Below are 27,936 nucleotides of genomic sequence, written 5' to 3'. Positions count from 1 at the left end.
TGAATTCCAAAGACCTAAACTTCAAATAATGAGGAGAGAGAACATGGAACTTCACTCCTCTCAGAGTTCAGATGCTTTAACCATACTTCACCTTCCTATAGCACCAGTGTAGAAGGATAACGAAAGCCTCTGATGAGGGAGAAGGGAATGGCACTTGTGAATCTACAAAAGATACCAATAGAAGAGAACTGCACTCACAGTTAACTAACTTGTTTGTTCTCCAGCACGGTATATTTCACAGATCTACCCGCTCGAACTAAAATATCAAGCTGTAAATAATCAATAATCAATACACATGAGAAACATTTACAATGGCATCATTAGGTGGGCTAAACATAAACGAGAAGAGGCTCCCCTTCATGGGAGAGAGGATGTAAAACTGCCTGGCTGACAGCTGAATATCTTGAAGAGTCTGTATCCAAGCAGTAATGTTTTGTAAAAGTGAAGCAGCTCCTTCATGTTGGTGCTCGGCAGATGTGTGATAGAGGCACACTAGCATTAAGTGCTAGAATGCCACCTACACCTTTTGTTGATTGGCATGACACTCAGTACTTAATTTGAGCAGGTGGTTGCAGGTGAGGCCCACCAGCACTCATTTGTAGGGACAGGCATTTATAGGGACCATGCTTATATTGCTCATCAAATTTGACCCAGAGCAAGAAAGACAAACACAAAAGGGGTACAGGAGGAGGAAGAGAAATATGGAAAAAAAACACAGACAAAGGGAGAAAGTAGGGATGAAAAAAAGAATCTGCAAGAGTGAGATACACAAACCGGGACGGTCTGGTGGTGGATGAAAGATCCATGAGTTGAATCAAGGATATGCAGCCTTACTATTGGTGCCCCAACCTTCGAAAGTGCCCGCCACAGGCAATACTTTGGGAGATGGCCCTTTCATTATTTTACAAATTAAACACTGCTCACACTGTAAATCATATGGAGTGACCAACTTTGGAGTGTCAAAACACAATAGAAGCAGAAATCCATCTTGCCATTCTTTCTTTGATCGTGGATGTGCTCTTTAGGGGTGGCTACAAGTAACAAAAAGCTGATCTGACTAACAAAGAGAACATAGGTCTTATTTACGGTTTGGCAGATATCCGATTCTCCTAATTAGAGTATATATATACAGCCTATATGCACTCTAAATAGAGTGGATGGAACATCCCTGCTCTTAGGCAAATGCCATGCATCTGCCAAACTCTAAAATAAGGTTCTCCATAAGTCAATGTAAAATCTTAAGCATCTGTGGACAGCTAAGGAATTTAGCAAGAAGTAAGTTTCTATTAGAGGGTTTTAAGCATAAGTGGCTGGTTAAGAAGGAGGTCAGTACACACCTTCAGAATGATTTTCGATTGACAGTAAAAGTAGTGTCCTTGATGGACGTCGATGCTAGAGTGGAGAAATTCTCCATCTTATATCTTTCTCTGCCCATTGAGGCCACATTGTGTATCTTGACTCAATGCGGGATCAGCTTTGGGATGTTCAGCGAGGCATGCTGGGATTTTGATGAGTGCCTTTTTTTTTTACATTGAGCCTGGGGCAAAGGGTAGATTACGATGATGGTGTCTACATGAATTTGCCTCTTCCTTCCAGATATGATCTATGATGGGAATCATTTTGATGTTCTGGGTGTCTTTTTGAAATAAAAGAGGAAACAGTTTCTGTGATCAATATAATGACTCAATGCCCTTTCTACCCAGGAGTGGAATTGAGTTATATTAGCCATATGAGAGTCTTCCTGAGGTGGGGTGGGGGTACTGGTTGCCATGGCTACGGTCGTCATACTCCCTCAGTCTGTGGTAGTTCCAGAAAATCTCCTTTCTCTTCCTCATCCGAGAAATCTGTCTTTACTTGCAGAATGTGCCTTAGCGGTGGAAATGACTATGGTGAAGATGAGGGAATTGTAGGAGGCTGTGGTGGTGCTGGCTGAGTGTCAGGACATCGCACCCCCCTCTTTTCTTTGCGGCGCCGCTCAGTATGCATTCAAGAGTGTCACCTCAAGGATTCAGCAACTGATTTGTTCCCTCAGACTCATGCGAAGGTGGGAGCTGTGCTGATTAACAAGTTGAGTGTGCTTGCATTTAAAGAACAGTGTTGCCTAAGAAGGCACTGTGGCCTTAAACATTTTGTGGCCCCATGTTTAGGGGTCAAGTTCAGAGCTGCCTCGCTCCAGAGGAAGAAACTTCAGCCAGGCAGCTATCTTGGGTGCGGGTGGGCGTAGCTCCTGGCCATGCACAAGACTATAAAAGCAGGACAAATTTTGACAGCCTTTTTTTGGTGAGTAATATGCTCTGTGAAGCGTGTAGAGGTGGTTCCTACACAACCATGCGGGCTTCACAATATCCCATAGGACATGAAAAGATATAGACCAAAGATATTTTAAATTAGTACAGGCAAGGGAAGAGCCCCTAGCAACTCTGGTAGTTGGAATTCCCCGTCTGACTCCTCCAATATCCAGTTATACCACACAGATACCTCTTTTTTGCCCGATGGTTTGTCCAAAAGTAGAGTCTCAAGTTGGTTGCCACCCCCCACTGGAGTTCCACTTCAAGCTGAGATTTGCGAGGTATAGTGCTGCATCCAGCTGGTAATCTGAATATATTTAAATTTAGAGAGGTTTGATCCTATCTTCCCATTTAAAACGTTCCATGGTAACAAGCTTCCTCCCACAAATATGTCTCCCCATACCTCAAGCCCACCATCACGCAAAGGAGCAGCCAGGCTATCTTCTAGCCACTCAGGACTTCCAGGAGATTCCTAAAGCGGGGCCCTGCTAGAAAAATAACCAAGCTTTACTAAGGTCAAAATTTGTCCAAGGTTTCCCGGTGGCCTGTGCTAGATGTGGCCTGTTGGAGGCCACCGATGCCCATATGTTTTTTGAATGCCCCTGTATCTCAGCTTTCTGGGATTCCATTAGTAATTTGCTTTCTGATTCTTTGGGTTTGCAAATTTCGATTGACCTACCTCTTGTCATTTTGGGAGTGAGCGACGGGAGTGCGAAGCCCCGCGAAAAATCTTCTTTTCTACTCCATTTTGTTGGCAAGAAGGGAGCTTTGTATAAAGTGGAAGAATCAGCATCCACTTTCTCTACCTGACTGGTGAGCTTCGGTCCTAAAAGTGTCTAAACTTGACTTGGCAAGAGCTGGGAATCGCAATAAAAGATCCTTTTGGCATCTGCTGAAATGGAATTAGCTGTCCGGGTTTTTTTTTGGTTTTTTCCCCCTGTCCTATGATTATGCTGCTATGGTTTACCTCCCTTTGTTTACCTGGAGTATTATGACTGTATTGTCCTGGTTTTGTGTCAGTATCATCCACGATTACACGGTTTCCAATCGCAGGTCTCTTTTTCGAAGGTACCTTTGTTCTGCTGAAGGGTTGCGAAATAGGAACAGTTTATAACCCTTGCCAGTTACGTACTGAGACAGCACATGGTACTCGAACAACCTGTAATATATGAAACCTGGTGGAATATGAGGAAAAAAAAAAAAGACTATAAAAGCAGATTGCATTTGCTGGAAGTTGCCAGTTATTAAGAATCCCAGGCAGCAGTAGGAATCTTGCTTACTCACTTGATCCTACTCCTCCATTTATTAAGAAGACTGGTAAGATAGGAGACTGAAAACTTTATTCACAAGGAAAAGCTCAGGAAGAGTGGTAAGTGGGTTTTCATAGACTTTGTTTGGTGGCATTTTCTAAAGTTTTGGCGGATCCTTCAAACCCTCATCCCAGGAAAACTTTGGCTACACACATGGTTGTTAACGTTTGAGGTCATTTTCTTGAGACAAAGAAAGAAACTTTAAAGAAACTGTTTTGAGACAAAGGATTTGGGTTGCTCACGCTTCTTTATTTTAGAGAGAAATGTAAACAGCATCCTTGACTTTGATAACCAGTGAAGGAGCTGGCTCGTAACAACTCGAGAGACAGTCGATGATCATAGACTTAATGGCCTGTACTTTTTTTGGAAGTGTTTTAAAAGAGGTCACAGGTAATCATTAATGTAACTTTCATAAAGTAACACATTTAAAGGTTGCAAGTGTTATGACATTGTTATTGATTTCAGGGTCTCAACTCTCAACAACACACCTTTCCCTCTCAGCACCCATACTGGAGGGTTCAGCTCTGCTGCCTCTCACAGCCGGTATGCTTAGGACCTCAGCTGCCTGAGGCAGGAGAATTTACTTACCTTATTGGAGTCATTAAGTGTGCATTGAATACAACCTACAATATCTAGGCCTAACCTCTCTCCAAGAATTGCAGGTTCAATTCCCCTGAGTCCCCTCCCTAACCCTCTCCCCCTTTGTCTTGTTGTGGTTCCAGTTGGATCTGTCATCAAAGCGGCCCTCTTCATACATTCTGAGGTGTCACTGGCATTTTGATGTGCATTGGGAGACAACTTTGATGACCTCTTTGGCTTCTGGTCAGATTTTCTAGAGACCCCACAGGGGTGTTCTCCTGGGGTAGTTGGTGGGTTTCTCTCAGATGAAGATGTAAGAGGGACATTCCCCCCTCTAGCTAGCGTTTAAGTCCACCCCTTAACTTTCAGGCAAGGGTTAAGAAAGGATTCCTCATCACAAAAGACCTGGTCACCGGTTTTCATTTTCTAAAGCAATCTGAGCAATTAGAGCTGGAAATGCAATAAAAAAGAGTTGAGAGAAAGATCTTACAGCAGAGCTCTGAGAGGACTCCCTTCCGTGTGACATGCAGTAGAAATATGAACTATGGTGGCATTTGGGGGAGTGCAGTTCAGTGCAGTCATCTCCATTGGTTCAAGTTTGGGTACTTTCTTTTTTGATTTCAAAGAAATTCATTGAAATATTTCTTAACAAATGGAACAGGTGAAAAAACAATACAGCTTGCACATAGTGAAAAGCGGAGAAATAGTATACAAATACAAGTTTAGTTGGAGGATGCTAAGCAGTAGTAAACAGAAATCAAACCAAGATGGGTCACATCAAATCAGGGCTAGTTAAAATAGAATTATAATAAATAATAAATAAATAAATAAACAAACAGAATACAAAAGGAATGGTGAATGATCAGGAAATGTACTCATGGAGGCTCATCCTATAGCGCTATGGACCTAAGTACTGGAGCGAGTTGCCAATACAGCTCTTTTAGCATACACAGTGACAAGGTTACAGATTAGGTGACTGCAGTATTACATTGGGTGTTTCAAATTGTTTCCAATATAATTTTGATAAATCATCTTGGGAGTTCTGGCAGGGAAATGAATTAAGCTTGACAATCTGCGGGAGCTATTTGTTATAAAAACAATTCTGGATTAGGCGGCCATGTCCTCTACAATGTAGAATGTGAACAGTTGGAAACGCAATACAGTACAAAAAACTAAATTACAAACCTTGATAATGTCCACACAGCCATGTTCTTCAGCCAATACGGTCACAATATCATCAACACAGCCTACGACATGATAAAAAAAAAGCTGGTGACAGAGGACAGACACACTTGAAGGCCAAATACATTTCAATTACTGACACTTTGGTACTAACCTAATGTGAGGATCAATTTTAGCCGTTCAGCTATTTCGAGGCTGTGAAACAGTTTTCTTCCCTGAAAGAGCAATTAATGAGTTCTGTCAGTCCCATGTACAATGTAAATCACATGCCAACAAAGCACAATTATCAATATTTGAACTTTGCTCAATAGTCCAAAGTCTCTTTCTTCCTGCTCACAAAAATGAACAACTGGTGACACTTTTAGGCCCAAAAAGCTTCCTAGAACCTATTTCAAAACAAAACAAGTGAGGTGGTTTGTATCAAAAGCAGATCTTCAGGCAATTCATCACAGCAGTTAAGTCATTCCACATGTGTTAGACTTGCGAATGCAGTTTTTGTTCTTGGGGAGATTTGTCTACCCGAGTTACCCTACTGCAGAACTTTCTAAGTAGGTCCCTCAAAACTACTGATTTTATCTGTGATCCTGAGCAATTTGTTTTGGCAATATTCTCTGCTTGGAGATCCCGCTTTGCTAAATATGTGTGTCCCACAAATGGTAAAAATATGCCTAGTCAGCCAATTAGCAAATAACATACAGACCCAACACTAGTACGTTCGTGTCTCATGAAGGAACAAAGTGTAAAGACTTACAAACTCCTTCCCCCTTGCATTGGGTCAGCCAGAAAGTGTGCACCTACTAAACTCCTGACAGAGGGCATGAAAGCTTAGTAAGCTGAAAGTTCACTGCTGACGGATGCGGTGACGTGGGGACAGGAGCAAGAATCCCAAGGCAGACTCATCCTTCCAAGCTTAAGAAGTCAGTAAATTGAATATCACAAGTTAGATAATAGTAAGACTAGTTATTTACAGCACTTAGAAAAAGCAGAAGTGTGATATGAAAGCGCTGCATGAAACACACACTATTATTATTATTATTATTAATATTATCATTATTAAAGCATGTGGGCAGAAGGCAGAGGGCAGACAGCCCCTTGAGGCTAAGTTTAGGAAGGAAGCACCATAAGGAGTTCTGTGGAGCTGCTGTTGTTCCAGAAGGAAGAACCCTACAGCCACCCTTGTTGGCATGACTTCAATATTTTTATTATCATAAACAAAGGTGTTCATTAACACACCAATCACTGCAACTTAAAAAACATACAAGCACCTCACTGCCAGGAATCAGTCCGCGCTATAAATATCCCACCATAATTTATTATGATCTATTTTCCCAAGACAATCATAATCATCACAGGGTAAGATCCTTGTCTAGTCCACAGGAATCTTTCCACTGTGTGATAACTTTAGTCTGGCTGTGTTCGACACCAACGCTGGAATAACCACACCCACAAGTTCCTTCCAACCCACCGTCACCGCTAATTTCTTTCTGCATCTCACACTGCACTAATGGCTGGGAAAAGTAAGATTCTTCTAAAATTAAGTTCACAATTAAAAGACTTTAAATGGGTTAACATCACTTAAGGTTACTTAACTATCAAACTGCAGCCTTCCAGGCAAATTGCAACCTGCCAGGGCACGTCTTCCTCCAGCGACCTCATCTCCTGGTCTGCCCCGCCTACTCTTGTGCTGACTGTGGCTATGCCTGCATTAATTAGCGAGTAGTGAGAGGACCCAATTCACCCACATATTGCAAGAAAGACCGGAAGGGGACTTGACAGCACTCTAAAGGCCAATGGACCACTTTCACCAATTGTGCTTGCGGTCAACAGGCCTTACTTGCACAACAAATGCTATTTCTATTAAGCTGCCTTTTGGGGTGAGGTCAACATTCTCTAGCAAATTGTTAGGATCCAACAGATCAATGATCTCAGCCACCCCTCTGTTCATCACTCCATTAGGATGAGTTGTACTACAAGTCCCTGAGGACTGGGAGCAGTGCTGTCACTCAGGAAAGAGGAGCAGCCTGCCAGACAGTCCAAACTAATGTCTACTCCGTACAGCACATCACCTTATGTAATGTAGTCTCTAGATCAAGATTAGCTCAACACACAGGGCAGGAGCAAGGAAGGCCACAGTTACGTAACAATTAAGAGTGTAAGATTCAGAAAATAGGATATGTAGGCACTAGGGCACCATTGGTTCCCTAGACCAGTTGTTCTGCGTGTCATAATGCTAACACTTAAGGAACAGAACATTCATTGAGTAGAACTTACTTTTCCGATAAGTGACGGGCTGCATGGAGAAGGCAGTTGTTCTGAGCAGGAGAGGGGAATTTAGGAGCCCATCACCACAAGGTTTAATGAGAAAGGGATTTTATTTGCAAGAGAGCAGGACATCCTGCAACAAGTATTCTCTTCGGGCCATGGTTTCTCTCATCCTCGGTGCAATGCATTGTGCCATATGCTATTGTGCACTCCTGTTGCTAGGAGTCTGCTGTACAGTTGGCATTGCCAATCCATTCTCCATTTCCAGTATCTTCTGGCCAAAAGATAACAGGTTTGTGTTCATATTCTATGCCCATTCAAACCCTAAGCTTGTTCAACTTTATCCTTCCCAAGTTGGAAAACCCTGTAGGCTAAGGTATACCAAGAAAGTAAGTGAACTGAACATTCATCTTTTGGCATTACAATTCTTGAATCATTTGGACATTTTTCACTACTGGACATTTTCCCAGTGAGGTCTAGCGAGGACATCAACTTCTGAAAGAACTTTGCAGTGTTAATGCTGCAGACTATTTTTGTGGTTTTCCAGCTGTAGAGGCAGAGTTATTTTTGTTGTAGTTTCAGTAGAATTTTTCCGAAAAGCCCGGCAAGGTATTTATGCAGCTATGGAACAGTGAGTAGTGTGTCAAGCTATGGAACAGTGAGTGGTGTGCCAAGAAGCTGTTTCATAATTTTCAAGCCTAACTATTATTCCGTTCAGCCTGCCACCAGCCTCTTTCTCACCATTCCCACCTAGGGAAGGGGTACTGGCGTTAGATTGACTGCCTTAATTGGGTTGTCTGCCACCATAGGCACCTTCTAACAGTTTGGTGACCTGCTCCCATCAACCGTTAACAGTCCCTTTTATTGGGCCGTACCTGTGTGCTGCAGCGAATGCCATCCTCACATTACCTTCCAAAAATGGGCTTCTCATTTCCTGCAAGTCATCTGTTGTCCACCAAACACCTACCTACTAAATGTTTAAACTCTACAGGGAGGGTTGTGTAACACCTGTGAGACACCATTTTCTCTTTCTTTGTAGAGACTTTGACACACTCAAAACTATTTGGAAATCCAACTAGGTGTACCTCAAAATGAGGGGTGGGAGTTACGCAACACACAACGATGTGAATTTGTATACACACGTCTTACTGGGTTCTACCCTAGCAGGTATAGTAATAAATAGTTATTTTTATCCTGCCCTGTTGAAGTGTTTTACTTGCAGGGCCTGCATCCATAGGAGTTGCCATATATTGTGTTTTAATGTGCTAGGTATGAGTCCTAGGCCTTCATTTCTTTTCTCTTCAGATTCCCTAGTAACCTTCCCTTTCCCCTCTCTCAAAATATTTTCTATCTATAAGGTAAGCTACAATTGCCCAGTTCAGAACATAATAGTGGAGAATCATTAATCTTAAACTTCATGACAGAACCTTAATTCTACTCATCCATCCAACATTCATACTTGGGACATTCAGCGTTCTTTAGGTTTGTCACCGCTTAGAGAGCTACTCAAACAGAGTTTGCTTCGCATGCTTTGTCATAGAAGAATGTGAAGCACCTGGTACAGTGCTGAACTGTCGATGAACGTATAGTCATTCTTTATGGTGCTGATCTTCAGGAACTGTGGTTTCCTTTACTGTTTGATGTCAATGAGGAGTGATGTGATGGAGTCCAATCATCTTCATAGGCTTATTTCAAATTAAAGGACAAATAGTGACCTGGTTGGTGGTACTGAGAGCCTCAGAGACCTGCTAAAGATGCAGACGCTAACGTCTGTTTACAGGAGGTATGCATTTTCAGGAGAAAACAATGTGGAGGGGGGGGACATTCTTGATGAACTCAAATAGAAATCATACCGGACTGGATGCTCTCCTCTAGAAGAAAAGAATTTTTGAAAAACACCCCATTATCAATTTTTGGTTGCCACTTTCTCCAGAGCTCCATGATGCATCAGAGACTTTTTGCAGTAAAAGAAACAGATAAAACTGATGGCAATGCTCAAGTGCACCAGAGACTTGCAATGCACGACCAGGAAATGAAAGATGCCCCAGAAATACCCCAGAGATGGTGGTATTGTCTCTCCACGCCTGGTGAAATCTAGAGTTTCTAGACACTAACACCACCATGGTGCTGAGCAGGGAGACAGGTGAAGTGCTTGTGATTTTAGTGGCTGAGCTGTGGCAGTTGTCAGTGCTGCACAAAGTGAGACTGTTCCATTGCTCCTCTTACTAAAGAGATATAATTTTTTGGCTGGTTTAGCTTGGGCTGCCTACCTTTAAGAGGCTCTGTTGGAGGCCTTTTCCTCTTCCCAACCCCAACGGCTACAAGTTCTTCCTAAAGGATAGGTGAATAGATTTCTTTGGCTCTGGCCCAAATGAAGCCATCGAAACTCTAGAGCTTGTCCACAAAAGGAAAGATAAACCAACAACACTGACCCTTAAATCTGCACGGAAAACTCAAATACTGCTAATATGCCGAGCAGCAGATACCATGGAGTGAGTTAAGAATACATGCAGCTGTTACTGGTAAAATCTCACAGGAAAGCGCAATGTTTTCCTGCGTAAGTATTTTGAGGTGAACGAGACAAACACCCCCTAAAATGCTGCTAGACACGCTGCTGCTCCCCATGCTATCACCTGCGGCCCAGTGCATGGCTGCCAATACACCCATTTCAAGGGTCTCAGAGCTGGGTTTCCAGAGCTGCTGGTTCTCACCGGCTGAACAAAGAACAGCACACGCCCAGCGCCTCACGGAAGCGTCTTGTAATCCCAGATCATCGCTGTTGCCTGCGAATACTACACTGGCTCCCCTCCAGCCACCTCTCTGAGATCAGGGTCCTGATGTTTCTTACAGGATTTTTGGCACTGTGCTTTTCAACCAACTTTAGACCTGGTGGCAACTAGAACTAGCCACTGAGCCATGGAGACTAATAGACTCAACGTGCCCGACTCTAAGATGGCTACAAAAACCACACTCCTCCTACCTTACCATCCTCGCCAGCACCTACCACCCATCTTTGGTTTCTAGCCTTCTGATTCTCTCCTGATCCTCACTCTTCTCTGGCAGTGCCCTAAATGCATACATGGCCGCTTCCCGGTGGAGCTGCACCGACAGCTAAAGGGGAGATTGGCCCTGGCACACCGCTATGGCCGTCACCTACCAAGCCGGATCACGGACATTTGTCATGTTTTCTTCCCCGCTGCTGTCTCCTCCCTGTAGATTACCTGCTGTCCCTGGTCCCTGGTTGTGTTAGCTAATTTACTCCTGTATTGTTTATTTATCCATTATGTAACTACTATGAAACTTTTATAACTTGTAACTCGCTGTGTCCTTATGTAAAGCGCTCTGATACCTCCGGGTCTAGCCAGCGCTATATAAATCTCAAGTAAATAAATTCTCAAACATAAATCCTGAAATCTTATAACACTTTATATGCTCAATATAATCGAAATGCAAATATCCACAGTTCAGTAAGGTGGAAAATAGTGCAAATGAGTTTCCCGTTGTTTCCAATAAAAGAGTACAGAGCATCGTGGACTTCAGAATCCTACCCTACCATAGGATGCAGACTGTGCTCTTATTAACATGAGTGATTCATTCATCTCTTCTGTTGCGGTGAGGTGGTCAGCAGAGAACGGAAAGTTTATATACAACAGATTATGATATCGAACAATGTAACCTGCAAGGATGCAGCAAGACACTGCCTGGAGTCTAAGAACATAACTTAAGTTGGTTGATGTGCAAACGATTAACTAGATGTATGCAAAAAGCGCCTCGATTTCACTCTACACTAATCCACTCCAGTGTTGTATATTCTTCTTATTTTAACATGAATTTCGACACTAATTATAGAAAGATGTATAGATATTTGAATTTTTTTCTGCTATTAATGGTTTTAATTAACCAGAATAAAGTTATTAATTCATTCTCTGGCCTCTCAAATGAAAATGACAACCTTTGCAAGGAAAGTTTGAGTGACATTTGCGGCTTCCTGCTCCCCCCCCCCCCCAGAGGGGTGGGGAGGATTAAATACGATTTTCAATTATGTTTTATCAATCACAAGCTCATTTGCCTCACAGATAAGTACTGATGTGACAGAAATAGCCTTATTCAAAATGTCTGCTGCTACCCTGATAATCTGTGCGATCTGGAGATCAAGGTCTGGAGGGTGTTTTCTTGCAGAGTGTCAGGGGGTCCCTGCCTGCCACGAGTCGGGTACTGACATTAACCCGTATTCCTTTCCACCCCGGCGTACGCAGGACGGATACGCTCCCTTTAAGGCAGCCTGGGCTTACCCGGAGGAGGGAACTCCGCCGGTGACGTCATCCTTTTTCCTCCAATCGGGAGCAACTGAGGCACTGATAGAGCAACGTCCCAAAGAGAACGCGGCGACCGGAACAGGAGAGGAGGAAGCATCCAGCGAGCCTCTGGAGGACTTCGGTGTACAGCGCGAGAACCTAGAAGCTGCGTCGCAGCCCCAAGAGACGCATTAGGGAAATCGGAGCCAGTGACCACGTGTGCAACCTCATCGCATCCTACCTCAATGAGAGGAAATTTACGGTTGAACTAGGAGAAGCAAAGTCAGACTCCTTTAAAGTACCATGCGGCGTCCCACAGGGCTCGTCATTAAGCCCAACACTTTTTAATTTATATGTGGCCCCCCTCGCCGAATTAATAAGAGAAAATGGCTTTACACCAATATCCTACGCTGACGACACACAAATCGTCATCTCTATAGGCAAAGACAGTAAAGTAACAGCCAATAACTTCCAACTATGCATGCTAAAAATCAGTCAATGGATGCAACAAAATTGCCTCAAACTCAACGGAGAAAAGAGTGAGGTAATGATTTTAGGAGGTAACGCAGATATCTGGTCCCCAGACTGGTGGTCTCCTGAACTGGGAATAAGACCAGAACCCTCTGTGAAAGCTAAAAATTTGGGAGTCATGATAGACACCAAACTAACATACGAAGCCCAAGTAAACAAACTGGCATCGTCTTTCTGGCTGATACTAAAAATGATTAGAAAAATTCTCCCATACCTGCCTCAAGACACACGCAAAACGGTAGTGACAGCCCTAGCACTGTCTCGACTGGACTACGGTAACGCATTGTATGCCGGAGCCAGAGTAAAAATCATGGAAAAAATGCAGCGACTCCAGAATGCAGCGGCTCGACTGATACTGGAAATCCCAAAGTTTCAGCCTATCAGTCACAAACTAGAGACACTCCACTGGCTACCCGTAGCCAAAAGAGTCAAGTTTAAAACACTGTGCTTGACCTACAAGGCACTGCAGGGCAAAGGCCCTCAATTCTTGAAAACTCACCTGAAGCACTACGAACCATCAAGGCTTCTTAGATCAGGTAAAAAAAAACTGATAGCGATACCCAAGTTCAAACGATCAAACTGGGGAGGAAGAAGCTTCTTCGTGCATACGGCACGGACATGGAACTCACTGCCACTTGATGTAAAAAACAGCCCAACTCTGGAGATTTTCAGAAAGAGAATCAAGACATGGCTTTTCACCGCATAAATATCTACTAACTCCAGACCTGCACCGGAAACTGGACAATTCACAGCGCCAAGACACCTACGGGCATTCGTGCGCTTTAGAAATAGACAAATCAAATCAAATCAAATCAAAGAGAGGAGAGAGGACACAGAAGCCGCGTCGCCCCAGGAGAAGAGAAAGCCGGGAGGCCAACGAGACCACGCTCCGCATCGCCACACTTCAGGAGGAGAAGTGTGGCTCCACAAGGTACGGGTGAGAGTAATGGGACTGTTCTTTGCACCGGGAGGGAACGGGTAGGGGTGGTTGAGGGTGGTCACGGGACACGCGTGAGTGAGCCTTATCACATCCCGAGTGTACACAGGGAAGCCTGCTTTTCATTGCACAGTTCGGTAACGGTCCCTGGTGATCCCCTTCACTCCCCACCCCTCTTCTGTCATAACTGGAGTATCGGTCACACCATTAACCCAGGGTCTCATTTCTTTCCTTCTTTCGAGTGCCTTCGGACCCTGAAGCCTTTTTGTTGGATAAACCCTGGAAGTCTGTACTGAAGAATCTAATCTGGCCGGAAGTAAATAGCGTCCAGACCAAACAAGACTTTGCCATCTCGGAACAGGAGACTCTTGTTGTTTTCTTACCCCCTCTGAAGTACAACCCAATAAAAAAAACGTATGGACTCTCTCTGAGTGAACCTCCTTTCACTTCTACGGGTTGCCCCCCCCCCCCCAGTGCATCCTTTACACAGAGAAATTATGGCTAAAGCTTGGTCTCCAAATCTAAGGTGTGAAGACTTGCTGAAAATGAGTGATTTGGAATTGATTCACTTCAGCTCAAAACTAGTGGTGGCACCTTAAAAGAGTTTGACCCCCAATTAAGATAAGGCTGGCCTTTTTTAGGATGTCTCCCTTGTGATCTGGGATGGAAACTTTCTAAACCTTGTTCAGACGTATCGAAAAAGTTTGCTGGAGGCGCAGGGCCAGATGGGTACATCACTGTAGCTAGAATGGATGCTGGAGACAGCGAGGGTATTTTTGGTGTTGCAGAGACGCTCCGCGCTCAGTGCCTCAATCACAGTGAAGATCTTCTGACTGGCAAGAGTCTGATGTGCATTAAGGGTGCATTTGTCAGAGGACATCTCAGAACTGAAAACAAGTGAAAGACATATCAAATGCAGGCAAACTAGTGTCAGGTGCTGAGACCCTGTTGGGTATCGGTGGTAATTATAACAGAAACCAACAGAAATTGTAAGAGATCTAGGGGCGTGTTAACACCAGAACATGGGCTTCTATGGGAATTAACAAGGGCGTATTATCAAGCCCATCATCACCGTTTTATCGGCAGTTTCCTGCCGATAAAACGGCGATAATTTTAACACCGGTCCTTGATAATGTGCCCCCTTGTTTTCTTGAAAGAGAATACGATCTACTTTCCCTTTGGTGGAACGGACAGTAGAGAAGTAAAATATACCTATCTTGTAACTCCAGTTCTCCAGCATTAGTATTTTTCATAGACTCACAAGGCTGACTTATTCTCCATGATCCGGCTGGGAGCCCAGCCAAATGACGTGGAATAATTTAAGGCTGTGTGACTTTATGAAAGATCCAGTGATGAAGAAGAAATATGTTGCCTACTTGGAACTATAGTACTCCAGCATTGGCGTATTTGAGAGATTCACATGTATGAATTATTCCCCAGTACCAAAATGGGGTTCCCAGTCTGACAACGGGGAACAACTAAAGCATGTGCATCTATGAAAGATCCACAGCTGGAGAATCTGGGCAACACCCTGTGTAAACAGGAGTCTTTCTTGGGAGACACATAGCCTATTTTAAAATGCATTCGCCATCTTTTTTTGAAAGTGGTGGAAGGCGTCTCCATGCAGTGTTTACAGATGTGCACATTATGGCGTTTGGGCAGGATGAGAAGACACTGAGTGCCCATCTTCTTGATCTATTCTTCTGCCATACAATGAAACAGGTGTTCATTTCACGAGGAAAAAGGTTTCTCTTCTAAAACAGGCCCAGATGAAGAGCCTGTGTGTTGAAGAATCCTCAATATTCAAGTTGAAAATAGATCTGGAGGAGGGAACTGGTGAAGATGGCGTTGCAGAGGCAATGCCGTGTTCTATGTGAAACTCCTGCAAGGCCACTGCTATAACAAAAAAGATGATTTCCATATTTTACATTTAAAAGGATTTATTTATATATTATTCATTTATTTTTATTTATTTATTTGATGAGTTTTATATACCGCTGGCTAGACCCGGAGGTATCAGAGCGCTTTACATGAGGATCAGTAAGTTACAAGTTACATTTGTTACAAGAGCATAATCAAACATAGGATAAAAAAAGCAATGTTACGGTAATTCGTCAGAAGGAGGGGGAGGACGGAGACATAACAGGGAGACGGGGAGAAACTGTGCCCAATGTCCGGCTGGGTAGGATAAATCTAAATATTAAAATGATACCATGGAACCACTCGACTGGAAGCAATATACTAACGACTATGAATAATTTAGTAGAGTACTTACTATCCCAAAATTGTGTTTTTCGTTTACAATAAAATTTGACATTTTACAGTTTAGAGGTGCCATATTTAAACTGCACCTGTTTGCCATTTATCTCTGAAACTGTGGTTACTGTTTTTTATTCTGTGTTTAAAGGGTTGTTACTGAACCGGAGCTCAGATTGATGAGGCATGTGTTTCTTGTCTACAAAGTTACCTTTACCATAGACAAACATTTTGACATTAAGAAGAAACTGCAAACGGCTATCTGTATTTCTTTCGTTCAATAAACAAACTATTATACAGGTTTTTTTTTTTACATACCATACAAAGTTCAAATAAAATGATGCCAAGGGACCACACATCTGATTTAGGCCCGGAGGGTAAAGGCTTCTCACTCTGCATATTACTGCGGTGTTTGAAGATGCCTTGCGCAATCACTTCTGGTGCAAGGTAGGACGGGTATCTAGAAAAGGAAAAAAAAACAATGAAGTGAAAGAAAAATATTTTTTTCGCTAAAAGTTGTATTTGATTTCTGTCATATTTCGAAAGTTTAATATTAATAGAGCGTTAGTGAACCTAGCAGATCAGGCCCTGCGCCCAACTCCCTCGCCCCCACCCTGCGCAGCAGGGGTTCGCCACCTGTGGCAGGTGGACTTCAAGGCATGGCCAAATTTCAGTGATTTCACTCTTTTGGGGCACAACCAGAACTCGGTTTTTAACTTTGGTTTTTTCTGTGAATATATGTATATCTATTAAATATGCACACACACAGAAATAAAAGCACATTTTAAAATAGTCAGGCATAGCTATAACAAAAAGGCACGGCACAAAAAAAACAAGAGGGCTGCGATTCATTTGTATCAAGAATGTCTAAAGCACCTATCGATTGGCTTAGAGAGCTTCAGATTGCTGCCTTTCTAAAGTAGAAACATTGCTTGCATGGGATTTTCAAGTAAACAGGACAATAACACACAGCATCTGCCAGCAGCTCAGAAATTCCACATTAGAGCTCTTGACTACAGCGAAACTGTGCCACTTCATGGTGCCTCTAACCATCCCTCCCTACCCTCCCCCACCGACCCATAAGAATATTACGGCCACTAGTACAAAGGCTTTTCGTGGTTGCAAACGGGCCAATTCACAGAATCAGGCCATTTGGGAACATTAAAAGGCTGTTTTACATGTACAGAGTCCTATTTGCGATTCAGTAAGCTATTACCTAATCACACATTGGGTTTGCGATTTGGTATTAGGAAAGGTGTGTTTAGGAAGGGTTTCCCTTCCTAATACCAAATCGCAGTGGTGTGTGTGAATATTTTGCAACCAAAATGCGGTCGTAAAACATTCACATTTTACTGTCTACTTAAAGTAGCTATTAACCCATTCACGAATTGGAAGGGTCCCCAAGGGACCCCTTCCCCTTTGTGAATGTTTGTAAAGACATTTTTTAAGATCAGGCAGTGGCCACTGCCTGCATTTAAAAACTGAAAAGAAATCTTTTTTTAATCGGGCTGCATTTAAAAAAAAAAATGCTTTATTTAAAAGCAATCATAGACATGGCGGTCTGCTGGTCCCAGCAGGCCACCAGCTCTGTGATTTTAGTGATTTTCAAAGTGTCGCAAAGTGAGACCTACTACATTAATATTCATGAGGTTGGTCTATTTGCAACCCACTGGGAATGGTTCCTTCAGCCAAGAGCAGGTGTGACATCCACACATTTATGCTGCTACAAACAGAAAAAATGATTGAAGCTTCAAGGAGTGGGTCAGGGAGTGGGTCAAAGTGTAGGTCGCAGAGCAGCAGATGCAGTGCATTTAAGACACAGCACTAGCTGCGTTCTGCACTGAATCATACACCGACAGCAGCAGGTATAAACCAATCCTCCACGAGATGCTCTCGCTGCAGGCTGCTCCAGCCGTTCACGTGTGGAGAGAGAAATACCATGCATGTGGCTCATGGCATGTCCTTGCCGGCAGCCTCGGCAACTGCAGGTAAGAGCGGTGGTGGGGTAGGAGAATTTTGTGGAACGACCACAAGGGAAAATTAAATAAATACTACATTTTCCTTCGTGGTCATCTCTCGAAATCCCCCCGAGCCCACCCCACCACTCTTACCTGCAGCGGCCGCGGTTGTTTGTCGGGCAACAGAGTAATGTGGCTATACCTTCCGTTGCTTACAAGTTGTTCCATATCAGGTGGGATTAGTTCCTCCATTCTTGTAGTTATATTTTCCCATTTTAGATGCAGGGCCAAGATACCCAGAATGCTTAGCACAAAACAGCACTGAATTGCATATTCATGTCTGACATGGGGTGGCTTGAGATCTGTAGTCTGCAGTGGTTTTCTTCCCAGTGCAGGCTGGGGAACGGGAGCACAATCTCACCTAGTACCAATCTGATACCTCTCAGATACCTAGAAATGCTAGTGGGCAGAAGCCCCTACTCATCTTCCTGATGACAGAACTTTCCATGCGAGGTACAAAGGGATGGCTCTGAGGTACTAGAATGCAACATTGAAATGGGCTACTGCAGAGGCATGCAAGGAGGGAAACCAATGGCGTAAGTCAGTGAATGCCTTCTCGTCCTTACTGTTCTCAACCTCAATAATGATTACTACTGGTGCATTGAAAGCAGTGTCACATCCCAAACTCTCAGCAAATAAAGCAATAACCAGGAGATGGACAGTGTGCAGAGATGTGGTGCATGACAATCATACGAAAAAATGAAAGCAGCAGTGTCCTTCCGTAGGGAGCCTAAAACAATGGAATAGGAAAACTAAACTCTGCCCTTGGGAACTATAATGCAGAGATCTAATGGCTAAAAATGGAGTTCTTAGATTTTAATGTAGACCCATCAGAGTATTTCTGCTAATTGTCCCTCATCAGGGAAGAAATCAGACCAGTCGTAATGATAGAAAACATACCGCCTAGCTAGTACAAATAATTATTTTGTAACTTCTTATCTACACCATTTGTTCTACAGGTGTGCAAGGTCACCTGCCTCCCATTTATTATTTTGTCAGCAACATGATGCTACACTAAGGCACTCAAGCTGTTGTTAGCATTTACATGGAATAGGGATGCGTGGAAGATAGGTTTTCTAAATTAATTTCTCTTTATGCCCAAAAAGAAGGCCATACAGGGCAAGTCGGGTACATTATTTCACTACTTCAGAATATGGACTCTAATCAATTGGGAGAAATCGGGGGGGGGGGGTCCATATGTAATACAGCTCATAGACTTCTAATAGACTCATTTAAGACAAATTTTACATTCAGCATCTCATAAATTGTACCATACAAGGAAAGAAATATAATCAGTCATACGGGGGAGACATACCACCGATGTGAGCTGACAAGGAGAATTAAGTTCCTACCTACTTTTACTGAAGTTATCTTTCCGCTGCGCCTGCATTACAAGAACATGTAGAGGCTTACAGGCCCTAATGACTGACATAACCTGTTTTCATTGCCTCAGACTTCCCATAGGTTGTTTCACGTGAATTATTCCAATAGGTTATTTCAGGTAATTTTGTGGATTTTCTGCAAAGTTTTTAACAGAGAATGTTAAAACAAAAAACGTACAAGCTTATTTTAAATAAAATCAAGACTTTCCTTTTTTTCAATAAATTGGTGTATATCTTTTCTGTGTTTTGGTTAAGGCATCCTTTCAGATGACCTTTCCAATAACTATCAACTGTCACTAGATTCAAGTTTGGATGTACAGGAATGGTTTGGCATTTATTCTCCATTTGCATCATCTTCTATCTTCCGTATCGGATTTTCGGGTCCGTTTCCCAAAATTGTTTGCTTACTCTTCCGCAATTAGAATCTCTGCGCAATGAAAATAATGTACTATGTAGGTCTCGCTATAAATACATGGTTTGAAGTAAGCACCAGTAAGCATCGTTATAACAAAACCACTTCTCTTGTTAGTTTTTGATTCATTTTATCTTGAATGTTGAACTTAAGCCAAGTTGATATAGTCTAGAAGTTCTACCTATTCGTTAATGTGCCTTGCTTGGTACCATAAAGCAATGTAGGAGAAAGAATGTGTTGAAATACCTCAGAGAGCGGCCAGGCTTAGCTTTTGGTTGGACAGTAAACTCTCTATGGAGACCCAAGCCAAAAAACTGTCTGCAAGCTTGCCTCAAACTATTCTGTACATTAAGAAAAATCATTCAGTGGCTACCGCCTTCATCCAAAAGGGTAGTCATACATGGGCTGATTAACTCCCATCTTGACTACGGCAACTTGTTTCTGGGAAACTCTCAATACATTTTAAAGCGCCTACATATTATTCAAAATGCCGCAGCACAGTCACTCTTCAAGATCCCCAAACATCATTCCGCAGCCCCAGCACTGGCTGAGCTTTATTGGCTCCCAATACAAAAAAGGTCCATTTCAAGGCCCCATGCATGGCCCACCGAGCTAGGCAGAGAAAAGGTCCTCTTCTGATCCGAAAAGTGCTTTGACCATGCGGTCCAAGTAGATCACTACACTTCGAGAACTCTTACCTGCTGACCATCTCCAAAGACAAGAGAACCAGGTGTGGCGGCCGCTCCTTTGTTTTTCTGACTGCTAAACTGTGGAATGCCCTCCCTGCTAAACTTAGACAAACGTAGCCATAAATTTCCTTTAGTAAACTACTAAAGACCCACCTATTATAACCCTTAGCTACTCACCTAGGTCATGCAGGCGTGCCTGTCTCAGCGCTGGGAGGCCTTTTGGGGTAGATGTGCACGATATAAGATACCATGAATGGAATAGAATAGAATGTGGGTTTTTAATTGAACGGATATGTTCCGAGACGTTACGTCTTTTTTCAACTTATTTACTGTTGCTCCACACAATAGTACATTTTTACGACATACCAACAAACTTTAAATAAAAAACCAAATTCTTACCCAATAGGAAAATCAACATCTTCGCCATGGGCTGTCATATGGTAAATTCCAAACTTTGCAAGTTTAATGTGTCCCTGTGATATACAGAAAGAACAGTGAATCTTCACATACATTTTAAACTGAAAATCAAATACAACATCTGGCTGCAACAAATAGTTAAAGAGATTACTTGTCATATATCCTGACAATGATAGCTTAGAGCACTGCCACACATTTGATTTAATTCTCATCCGTATATCTTTTGCGGCAAGCGTGAGCCCTGCCAGGTGGCACAGACCCGCACGGAGACAAGTCGCCTCCTCAATAAGAGGATATTACATCCAGCCATAAGAGGAGAAAGAGAAGCGGTCTGCTGATCTATTATTACTATTTTCACACAAAATCCAATTTCCAAGAAGGGCGAGAGGTAACCATGAATTCACTTGGGACGTGACAAGTCGTTATAAGGTAGAAAAGTAGCAGAGCTAGAGTAGTGTGAAAAACGAAAAGAAAGTATCAAACTGTGACGAGGGTGCAACTCAGCATTGCAGTTCTATATCCTATGTTCAAGATAAACACATCTAATTTATGACATACGCATGACTGCAGAATCTGTAGGATCTCTTAATCCCAACACACTTATGGATATAGTGAAAAACTCTGTCAGTAGACTGAACAATTCCATCCCGGTGTGAAATTATTCTATACCTCATTTTGACCTTCACTGAGAACTAAGGCCTCCTACCCGCATAGTCCCATAAGCTGTTTAATCGAGCCAGCCCTTAGCTCTTTCATGCACTTCACTAGTAACCTGTCGGTTGTCTAATGCTGGACAGGCCTGCTGGTATGTACAGGAGAACTCTTTTTTTCAATACAAAAGCAGCAAGTAAATAAAGCTGGTGAATGTGGGTTACATCCCCTGAACAGCTTTGTGGGCTGGCATAAATATACACTTTTCTCAATGTGCATTTTTCAGGGTATGTCACATGGACATACAGTTTCCTACATGCCACCATCACTGATGATCACTATAAATGAAAGTATAAAATTATATTTTCTTGGTGGCAGCCCCTATATTTATAAAAGTTGAAAGGAGTATGCAAGTTATCGTGTTACAAATTTAATTATAATAAATGGTTAATGTTCAAAAACCGCTGGCTATTTTTTTTAATCAAATCCAACAAAGCCCACCAGAGTATGGTAACAACAGAAGTGACCATGGCTTCGTGCTCCAAGTAAACACGTCCACTGGGCATCTCCCATAAATGTTTTCCCTCCCCTGCTTCCTTTAGGCCATTACTTATTGAGTTCAGCTGGCGAGTTGTGGCACTTTATGTCTTACATTTTGAATCAAGGTCCCTTATAGTTCACCTGTCCACTCGTGTCCACTCTCGTCCTCCTACCTACCATGTGCTAAGGTTCCCGATGGGTGTTACCAGGGCCAGACTGGCCGTTGCGGGCACGGGGCAATCCCCTGGTGCGCCGCAAGGGTGGGGGCCGGTTTTGTGCCCCGGAGGACCGTTTTTGTTACAGGGCCGTTTATGCAGCATAGCTGCAAAATCGGCTCTGCAACAAAATCGGCCGAAAACCAGTCCCGGCAAAGAGCTCAGACCTCCCCACTGGCAGGGGCGTAACACAGGCCCGCGCAGCCCCCGCAGTGGGTGGGGGCCTCTAGCTCCAAGGGGCCCCCTCGGCACTGCACTGTGGCCGGAGAGCTCCTGATTGAGCCCAGAGGGGTCCCCTCTAAGTACCGTGCAGGGACTCCCCCTCACTTTTCGTTATGCCTGTGCCCACCGGGGGCCGGCCGAGCACTTTGCCGGTCCCGGTTTTGGTTCCCAGTCCGGCCCTGGGTGTTACCCTCTGAATCTCACAGTAAAGACCATAAGTCCACTCCTATACCATCTGCTAAAGTCCCCATCTGCTATCCCCTCTACACCTCAGTGGAAAGACCGGACGTCTATTACCATTCCAGCACGGCCCATAAGACCACTTGCTGATCTCAACAGCTCTAGTCAACCAAAATTCGTTCAGCTCTGCTGGGCCAAATCCCATCGAACACTGGACACTGACAAGCTGTCCTCAGACACCAGCAACAAATACTGGTCTCAACTGCCCTTTCCAAACATGAAAAGTGCTGGTAAGGTACTAACTGGATTTCTTTTTATTCAAAGCCATGAGTCTCTGCATCGTCACTTCCAGACCAGAGGTGGGATGAATCTGTCTGTAAGCCTGATTGTACTTTCTGCTGGCCCTCTACAGCTGCTGAAGGAAATATCCCAGATCCCGTCTAATCGTGGTTAGAATTATACAACAGAATTCTTCAGTACGAGCTGCTTAGGGTGATAATATTGGCAGCCCAGGATCTTTCTACTACACACCAAGAGTGGCGAATTAATTGTGTATATACTGTTGAATGAAAAGTAAAGATTGCTAGCACACAAAAGGAAAATGACAGTTGCAACATGATTTCAGCGAATTTTTGTTCTCAGGGCGTGAAAAAGTTGGCTCATGGAGAACAGGGAAGGGATAAGGGATTAATGAAGTTGTGGGGCCACTCGGGAGGGGCTCTGGAACTAGGAGTGCAAGAAGCGAAGAATTTTCTTTCTCTGGATTCTGTAGTGTGATTCTCTTGTATTTAAAAGTTCTCTTCTAGAAACTACTATTGAGACGAGGAGCACCCGTGGAGACGAAGAACGTAGAGACTAAAAGAAATCATCGAGTTCTGCAAATCTCTACAAAGACGCAAGTGGCGGTTTGAAAATAGCGATAAACCACGGGGAAGGAGGTGACTCCAAATATTTAAGGAACCCTTATCAAAAATGAGAAATTGGAGCAAATCAAAACATTTTTAACGAGCAAGTGGTAGAAGTCAAAGACGGAAGATCTACAAATATAGTCTCTGTCGACTTAAAGAAAAGAATAACGTTTTTAACATACAAGGAAGCAATAAGATGATGTGAGAACTTTTAAATACAAGAGCATCACACTACAGAATCCAGAGAAAGAAAATGGTCGCTCGAACTTGATGACCCCTTACAAAAATATTCTCCTGAAGAAGGTGCGACCATATCTACGGGCTACAACACCGAAACGCGTCGACGCAATTTTTCTGCATTGAATTCATTAAAACCGAGGGGATTCTTGAGATATAACATCGAACAATACGGGAAATCCCTTCATATTTAGACTAAGGTTTTTGAATCAATCAATCCGTAGCAATACTAGGTGCTCTATTGTAATAAGGGGGTTCTGTTGTAAGTTCTCTTATTTTTGACTGATAATACACTGCGTGATTACCTTTGTGGAGTGTGATCTATGTATTTTGCTCTTTACTTTTTATGTTTAAATTGTTTTATGCCTTATATACATGTATTGTTGCTTTTAATATGCTATACATTGATATTTGTACTATGCTTGATTTTTAAATGGTGAATTTGTTTACACTATGAGATGGTTTTAATCTGATGTTGTCAGCAGTTTCAAATTGAAACTCCCAGTGATTTTTCAATGAGTATAAATTTTTAATAAAAATAGACTGTAAACGTTATATTCTAGTCAGTGACCAGTGATCTAGACTAATTACTTTGTGTGTGTGGTGAATGAGTAAGACAAGAGTACAACACTCCGGTAGTGGTTCTCTTGTAAACAAACTTTTCCAGGGATAGCCCTTTGACTTGTAAGGTTAATAGTACCCTGTTCCCTGGAACGTGTGGGGTCCTCTCATATTTTTTCACTGTACTTTTATTATGTACCCCAATTTTAAAATGTTAGTGACACTCTTGATGGCTACTAAAGAGGAAGGGATTGAGAGGAAGGCATGCGAGTCTGCTTACCACACAAAAAATGTCAACAGCATTTCATTTTCTAGCTCCCTTTCTGAATATTACACATTTTAAATGAGACCCAACAGGCATGTTAATGGGGGAATACGCTAGAAATAACGTTAGTTTTTTAACGTAGGGTAAAATTATTTAAAACAAAACAAGAAGGATTACGTTTATTTTTGTTGCACACGGTGAAATCAGCAATTTATTATTCATTTGCTTTACACTATGTTTTTAAATTAAAATTGACACATTGTAGACAGACAAAACACTGTAATTTAGGTCAGTGATTTTCAAACTTTGCTATTTGAAATAATTATATCTTGAGTGATATTAAGGTCTATTGAATTGCACATTTCGGTACTATGTAATGCCAAGCATATAAAGCGGCTATGTCTTTCTAGTTTTAAGGGATTTATGGGATCGCTGCAATATGTAAATGTTGACCTAGCAGAACTAAACACTACTAAATTGCACATTAAATGCTAGTTCAGAGGTTGTTTAGCAGAGTTGAGCACACAGAGAATGCAATAATTTGCAATTTTGTTAGAAACTAGAACACATATTTATTCTCAATCTTAATAAAATGCATTGGTTTTTCACAATATTGTATTCGTTCTTAGTGTTTGAACATATAACAAAAGACATTCATTACAAATTTTTAGTTTCAATGGTGAAACGCTTGATGTAACAAACTGGAAGAGATACATTTTTAAGCTGGAAACATCACAGTCAACACGATTTCCTCAGGACAGTTATACTGTGGCACCGATGATGGTGACCATATGGATGGTGTAGCAGCTTCATAAATGAATATGTGAATAGTTTAGAAGAAAGTCAATGAAGGGAATAGCTTTGATGCATTATTCGCTCAGTCCAAAATGAGGTAGTAACACAATAGGGGATTGAGAGTTAAGGGTTCGGCGGCGGCGCCGGAGTCCTGCTCAATATACGCGAACTTGTGTTGCTCATGATACAAACATATTCCTTATCAAGGGTGTACACAAGAAAGCTTAACACTCAGTCTCTTATTGTGGTACTACCTCAATTCGGAATGATGGAATAATACCTCAAATTCACGAGCTATTACCTTCATTGACTTTCTTCTATTCACATATTTATTTATCAAGTTGCTACACCATCCATATGGTCACCAGCATCAGTGTCATAGTTTAACGGTCCGGAGGAAATAGTTTCAGACAAAACATATGTTGGCTGTGTGGTTTCCAGCTTAAAAATCTATCTCTTCCAGTTTGCTATATCAAGCGTTTCAACATGGAAACTAAATAAATGTGATAAATGTCTTTTATTGTATGTTCAAACACTAACAACGAATACAATAGTGTGAGAAACCAATGCATTTTATAAAGTTTAATAAATACGTTTTCTAGTTTTTAACAAAATTGCAAATGAATGCATTTTCTGTCAAAGTCAAAGTCAAAAGTATTTTATTTGTTTTGGTACTCAACTGAGGACCACAAATTAAAAAACAATTTACATAGATACTCATAAACATTAATATAATTTTTAAAAAGATTTTAAAAATTTGTAGAAATGATAACAAACCCATTCATCAGTTGGTTGTTTACATAATGATAATAAATTGTTTACTGTACTGTTTACTAATGTTATATTTCTGATATATCAGCTCAAGATAAGTCTCCCTTGCTCTAACTACGTTTGGATGGGGACAAACAAATAACATATGTACAATGTCTTGATCACCTCCTAGACAGAGGTTACAAGTCGAGGAATCTCCTGGTGTCCATCTGGATGTGAAAGAGGAAACAGGTAGGATACCTAAGCGCAACATCGTTATGGCCCTTCTTGCTCCATGTGTAAGGCAAAAACCCAAATATGGCCGTGTTTGCCTATATTCCAATGTCTCAATGTAGGGTTTATAAGTAGATAGCTTACTACAATGCAGAAAATCGAGATCATAACTTAGTCTTGGTGTAAAACATTTCAAAAAAAGTTTTAACTGGGGTTTTGACCAGGATAACAGTATATCTTTGCTAAGGTTCGCGATTTTAAAAGCCTCAGACATATTCTTAGAGAAGTTAAGTTTTAGAGAGTCTGTTTTGAATGTCTCGGTCTTTAACAAGAATCTCAGTGTACCCTCTTTTGCATGCAAGATGTTATAGGACCATCGAATGACATTTGCCACAGCTGTGGCATAGGAGCTTGTTAATGCAAATTCCAGTCTGAGTGCTTGAACTGGTGTTGAACTAGAAACCTTTAGTATTTTTTTCAGGATCTTTCCCTCGGTGATGTCCATGAAGGACCATTGTTTTGTTGGTAAATGCTCAGTTGCGTAAGACAAGACCGATGGAATTTTGACTCTATACACTTTGAGCAGTGAGGAGAAATGCCTATTTCCGGTGGCAGTATACAGTCTAGAGAGTGCCCCGGCATGTATTTCAGATTTTCTCTTTAGATTATTTATTTGTTTTGAATTTTGTAAGTTCTTTGAAAAAATCCTACCAAGGTAAGTATATTCATTTACTTCCTCGACTCTAATCCCATCAAGATTCCAGCAGTATTTGACACTTTTTTTCCTGCCAGAGAAGGCTACCACTTTAGTTTTTGTTAAATTTGGGGTTAAGAAATGATCCTTCGAATAGACTTTTAAGGAGTCCAATAAATTTTGGAGGCCAAAAGGTGTAAGGTCCAACATAACAATGTCATCTGCATATAGCAAAGAGTGTATGTTCTGAGAAGCGACCTTTGGTGGTAGGCTGGAGCATTGTTGCAGATGGAATGGCAGATCACTCAAATATAATGAGAATAAAATTGGTGCAAGAAGGCACCCTTGTTTAAGACCATTCGAAGTATTAATTGGTTTCGTCAAACCTTTTTCACTTCCCATTTGTACCTGGGACCAAGTATTCGTGTGGAGCTTAATTATAATCTGCAATAAATTTTCTGAAATCCCAAGTCTTCTTAGTTTTTTCCATAATGTTGGTCTGTCAACCCGATCAAACGCGGTGGAATAGTCAATGAATGCTGCATACACTGGTTGTGATTTCCCCCCAATGTATTTGTCCAGAATGGTCTGTAGAATTGAGATGTTATCACTAACCGAATGATTAGGGCGAAAGCCGGCTTGGTACATCGGTATTATTCCCTGCGAGAAGCACCAGTCTTTTAGTCTATCCAGTACCTCCGCAGCGAAAAGTTTCCCTGTAGCATCCATTAATGCAATTTGGCGGTAATTGCTAGCTACATTTTGGCTCCCTTTTTTATATATTGGGATTATAGTACTTCCTTGCCATGACTTTGGTAATCTCCTGGTACAAAAGATATGATTAAAAAGTGATGTTAACATCTGACTCCATTCTTTTGGATATAGCTGCAAGACTATAATTGGTATCATATCAGGGCCGGACGCAGAAGATATTCCTAGCTTTTCTTATATGTCTTTCTATTGAGAATGCTGTACTTTTTTCTATTGATGTTAATTTGCTTTCCGAGATGGTATTTGCGGCATTGCTGTCAATTTCAATTGGATTTACTTTGTATAGGTGAGTTAGATATGTTTCCCATTCTAGTGGTGGAACTGGTATGGCATTTAATTTCTTTTTGGTTCCAGT

General features: G+C 42.1%; 1 protein-coding gene across 5 annotated transcripts in view; it reads right to left on the bottom strand.

The window, feature by feature from the left end:
• Positions 1 to 27,936, bottom strand: part of TBCK (TBC1 domain containing kinase) — a 1,465,497-nt gene that overhangs the window by 1,032,831 nt on the left and 404,730 nt on the right. For all 5 annotated transcript variants that reach the window (XM_078676605.1, XM_078676609.1, XM_078676607.1 and 2 more), the window contains 4 exons: positions 20,541 to 20,614; positions 15,959 to 16,100; positions 5,514 to 5,574; positions 5,363 to 5,424 (listed from right to left, as the gene is read on the bottom strand). In XM_078676605.1, the coding sequence (XP_078532731.1) occupies positions 5,363 to 5,424; positions 5,514 to 5,574; positions 15,959 to 16,100; positions 20,541 to 20,614 (339 nt within the window). The remainder of the gene's footprint in view (positions 1 to 5,362; positions 5,425 to 5,513; positions 5,575 to 15,958; positions 16,101 to 20,540; positions 20,615 to 27,936) is intronic.

The sequence above is a fragment of the Lissotriton helveticus genome, chromosome 2_1 (assembly GCF_964261635.1).
Source record: "Lissotriton helveticus chromosome 2_1, aLisHel1.1, whole genome shotgun sequence".
Classification (NCBI taxonomy): domain Eukaryota; kingdom Metazoa; phylum Chordata; class Amphibia; order Caudata; family Salamandridae; genus Lissotriton; species Lissotriton helveticus.
The sequence above is the reverse complement of the archived record's forward strand: the minus strand, read 5'-3'. Positions and strand labels throughout refer to the sequence as shown.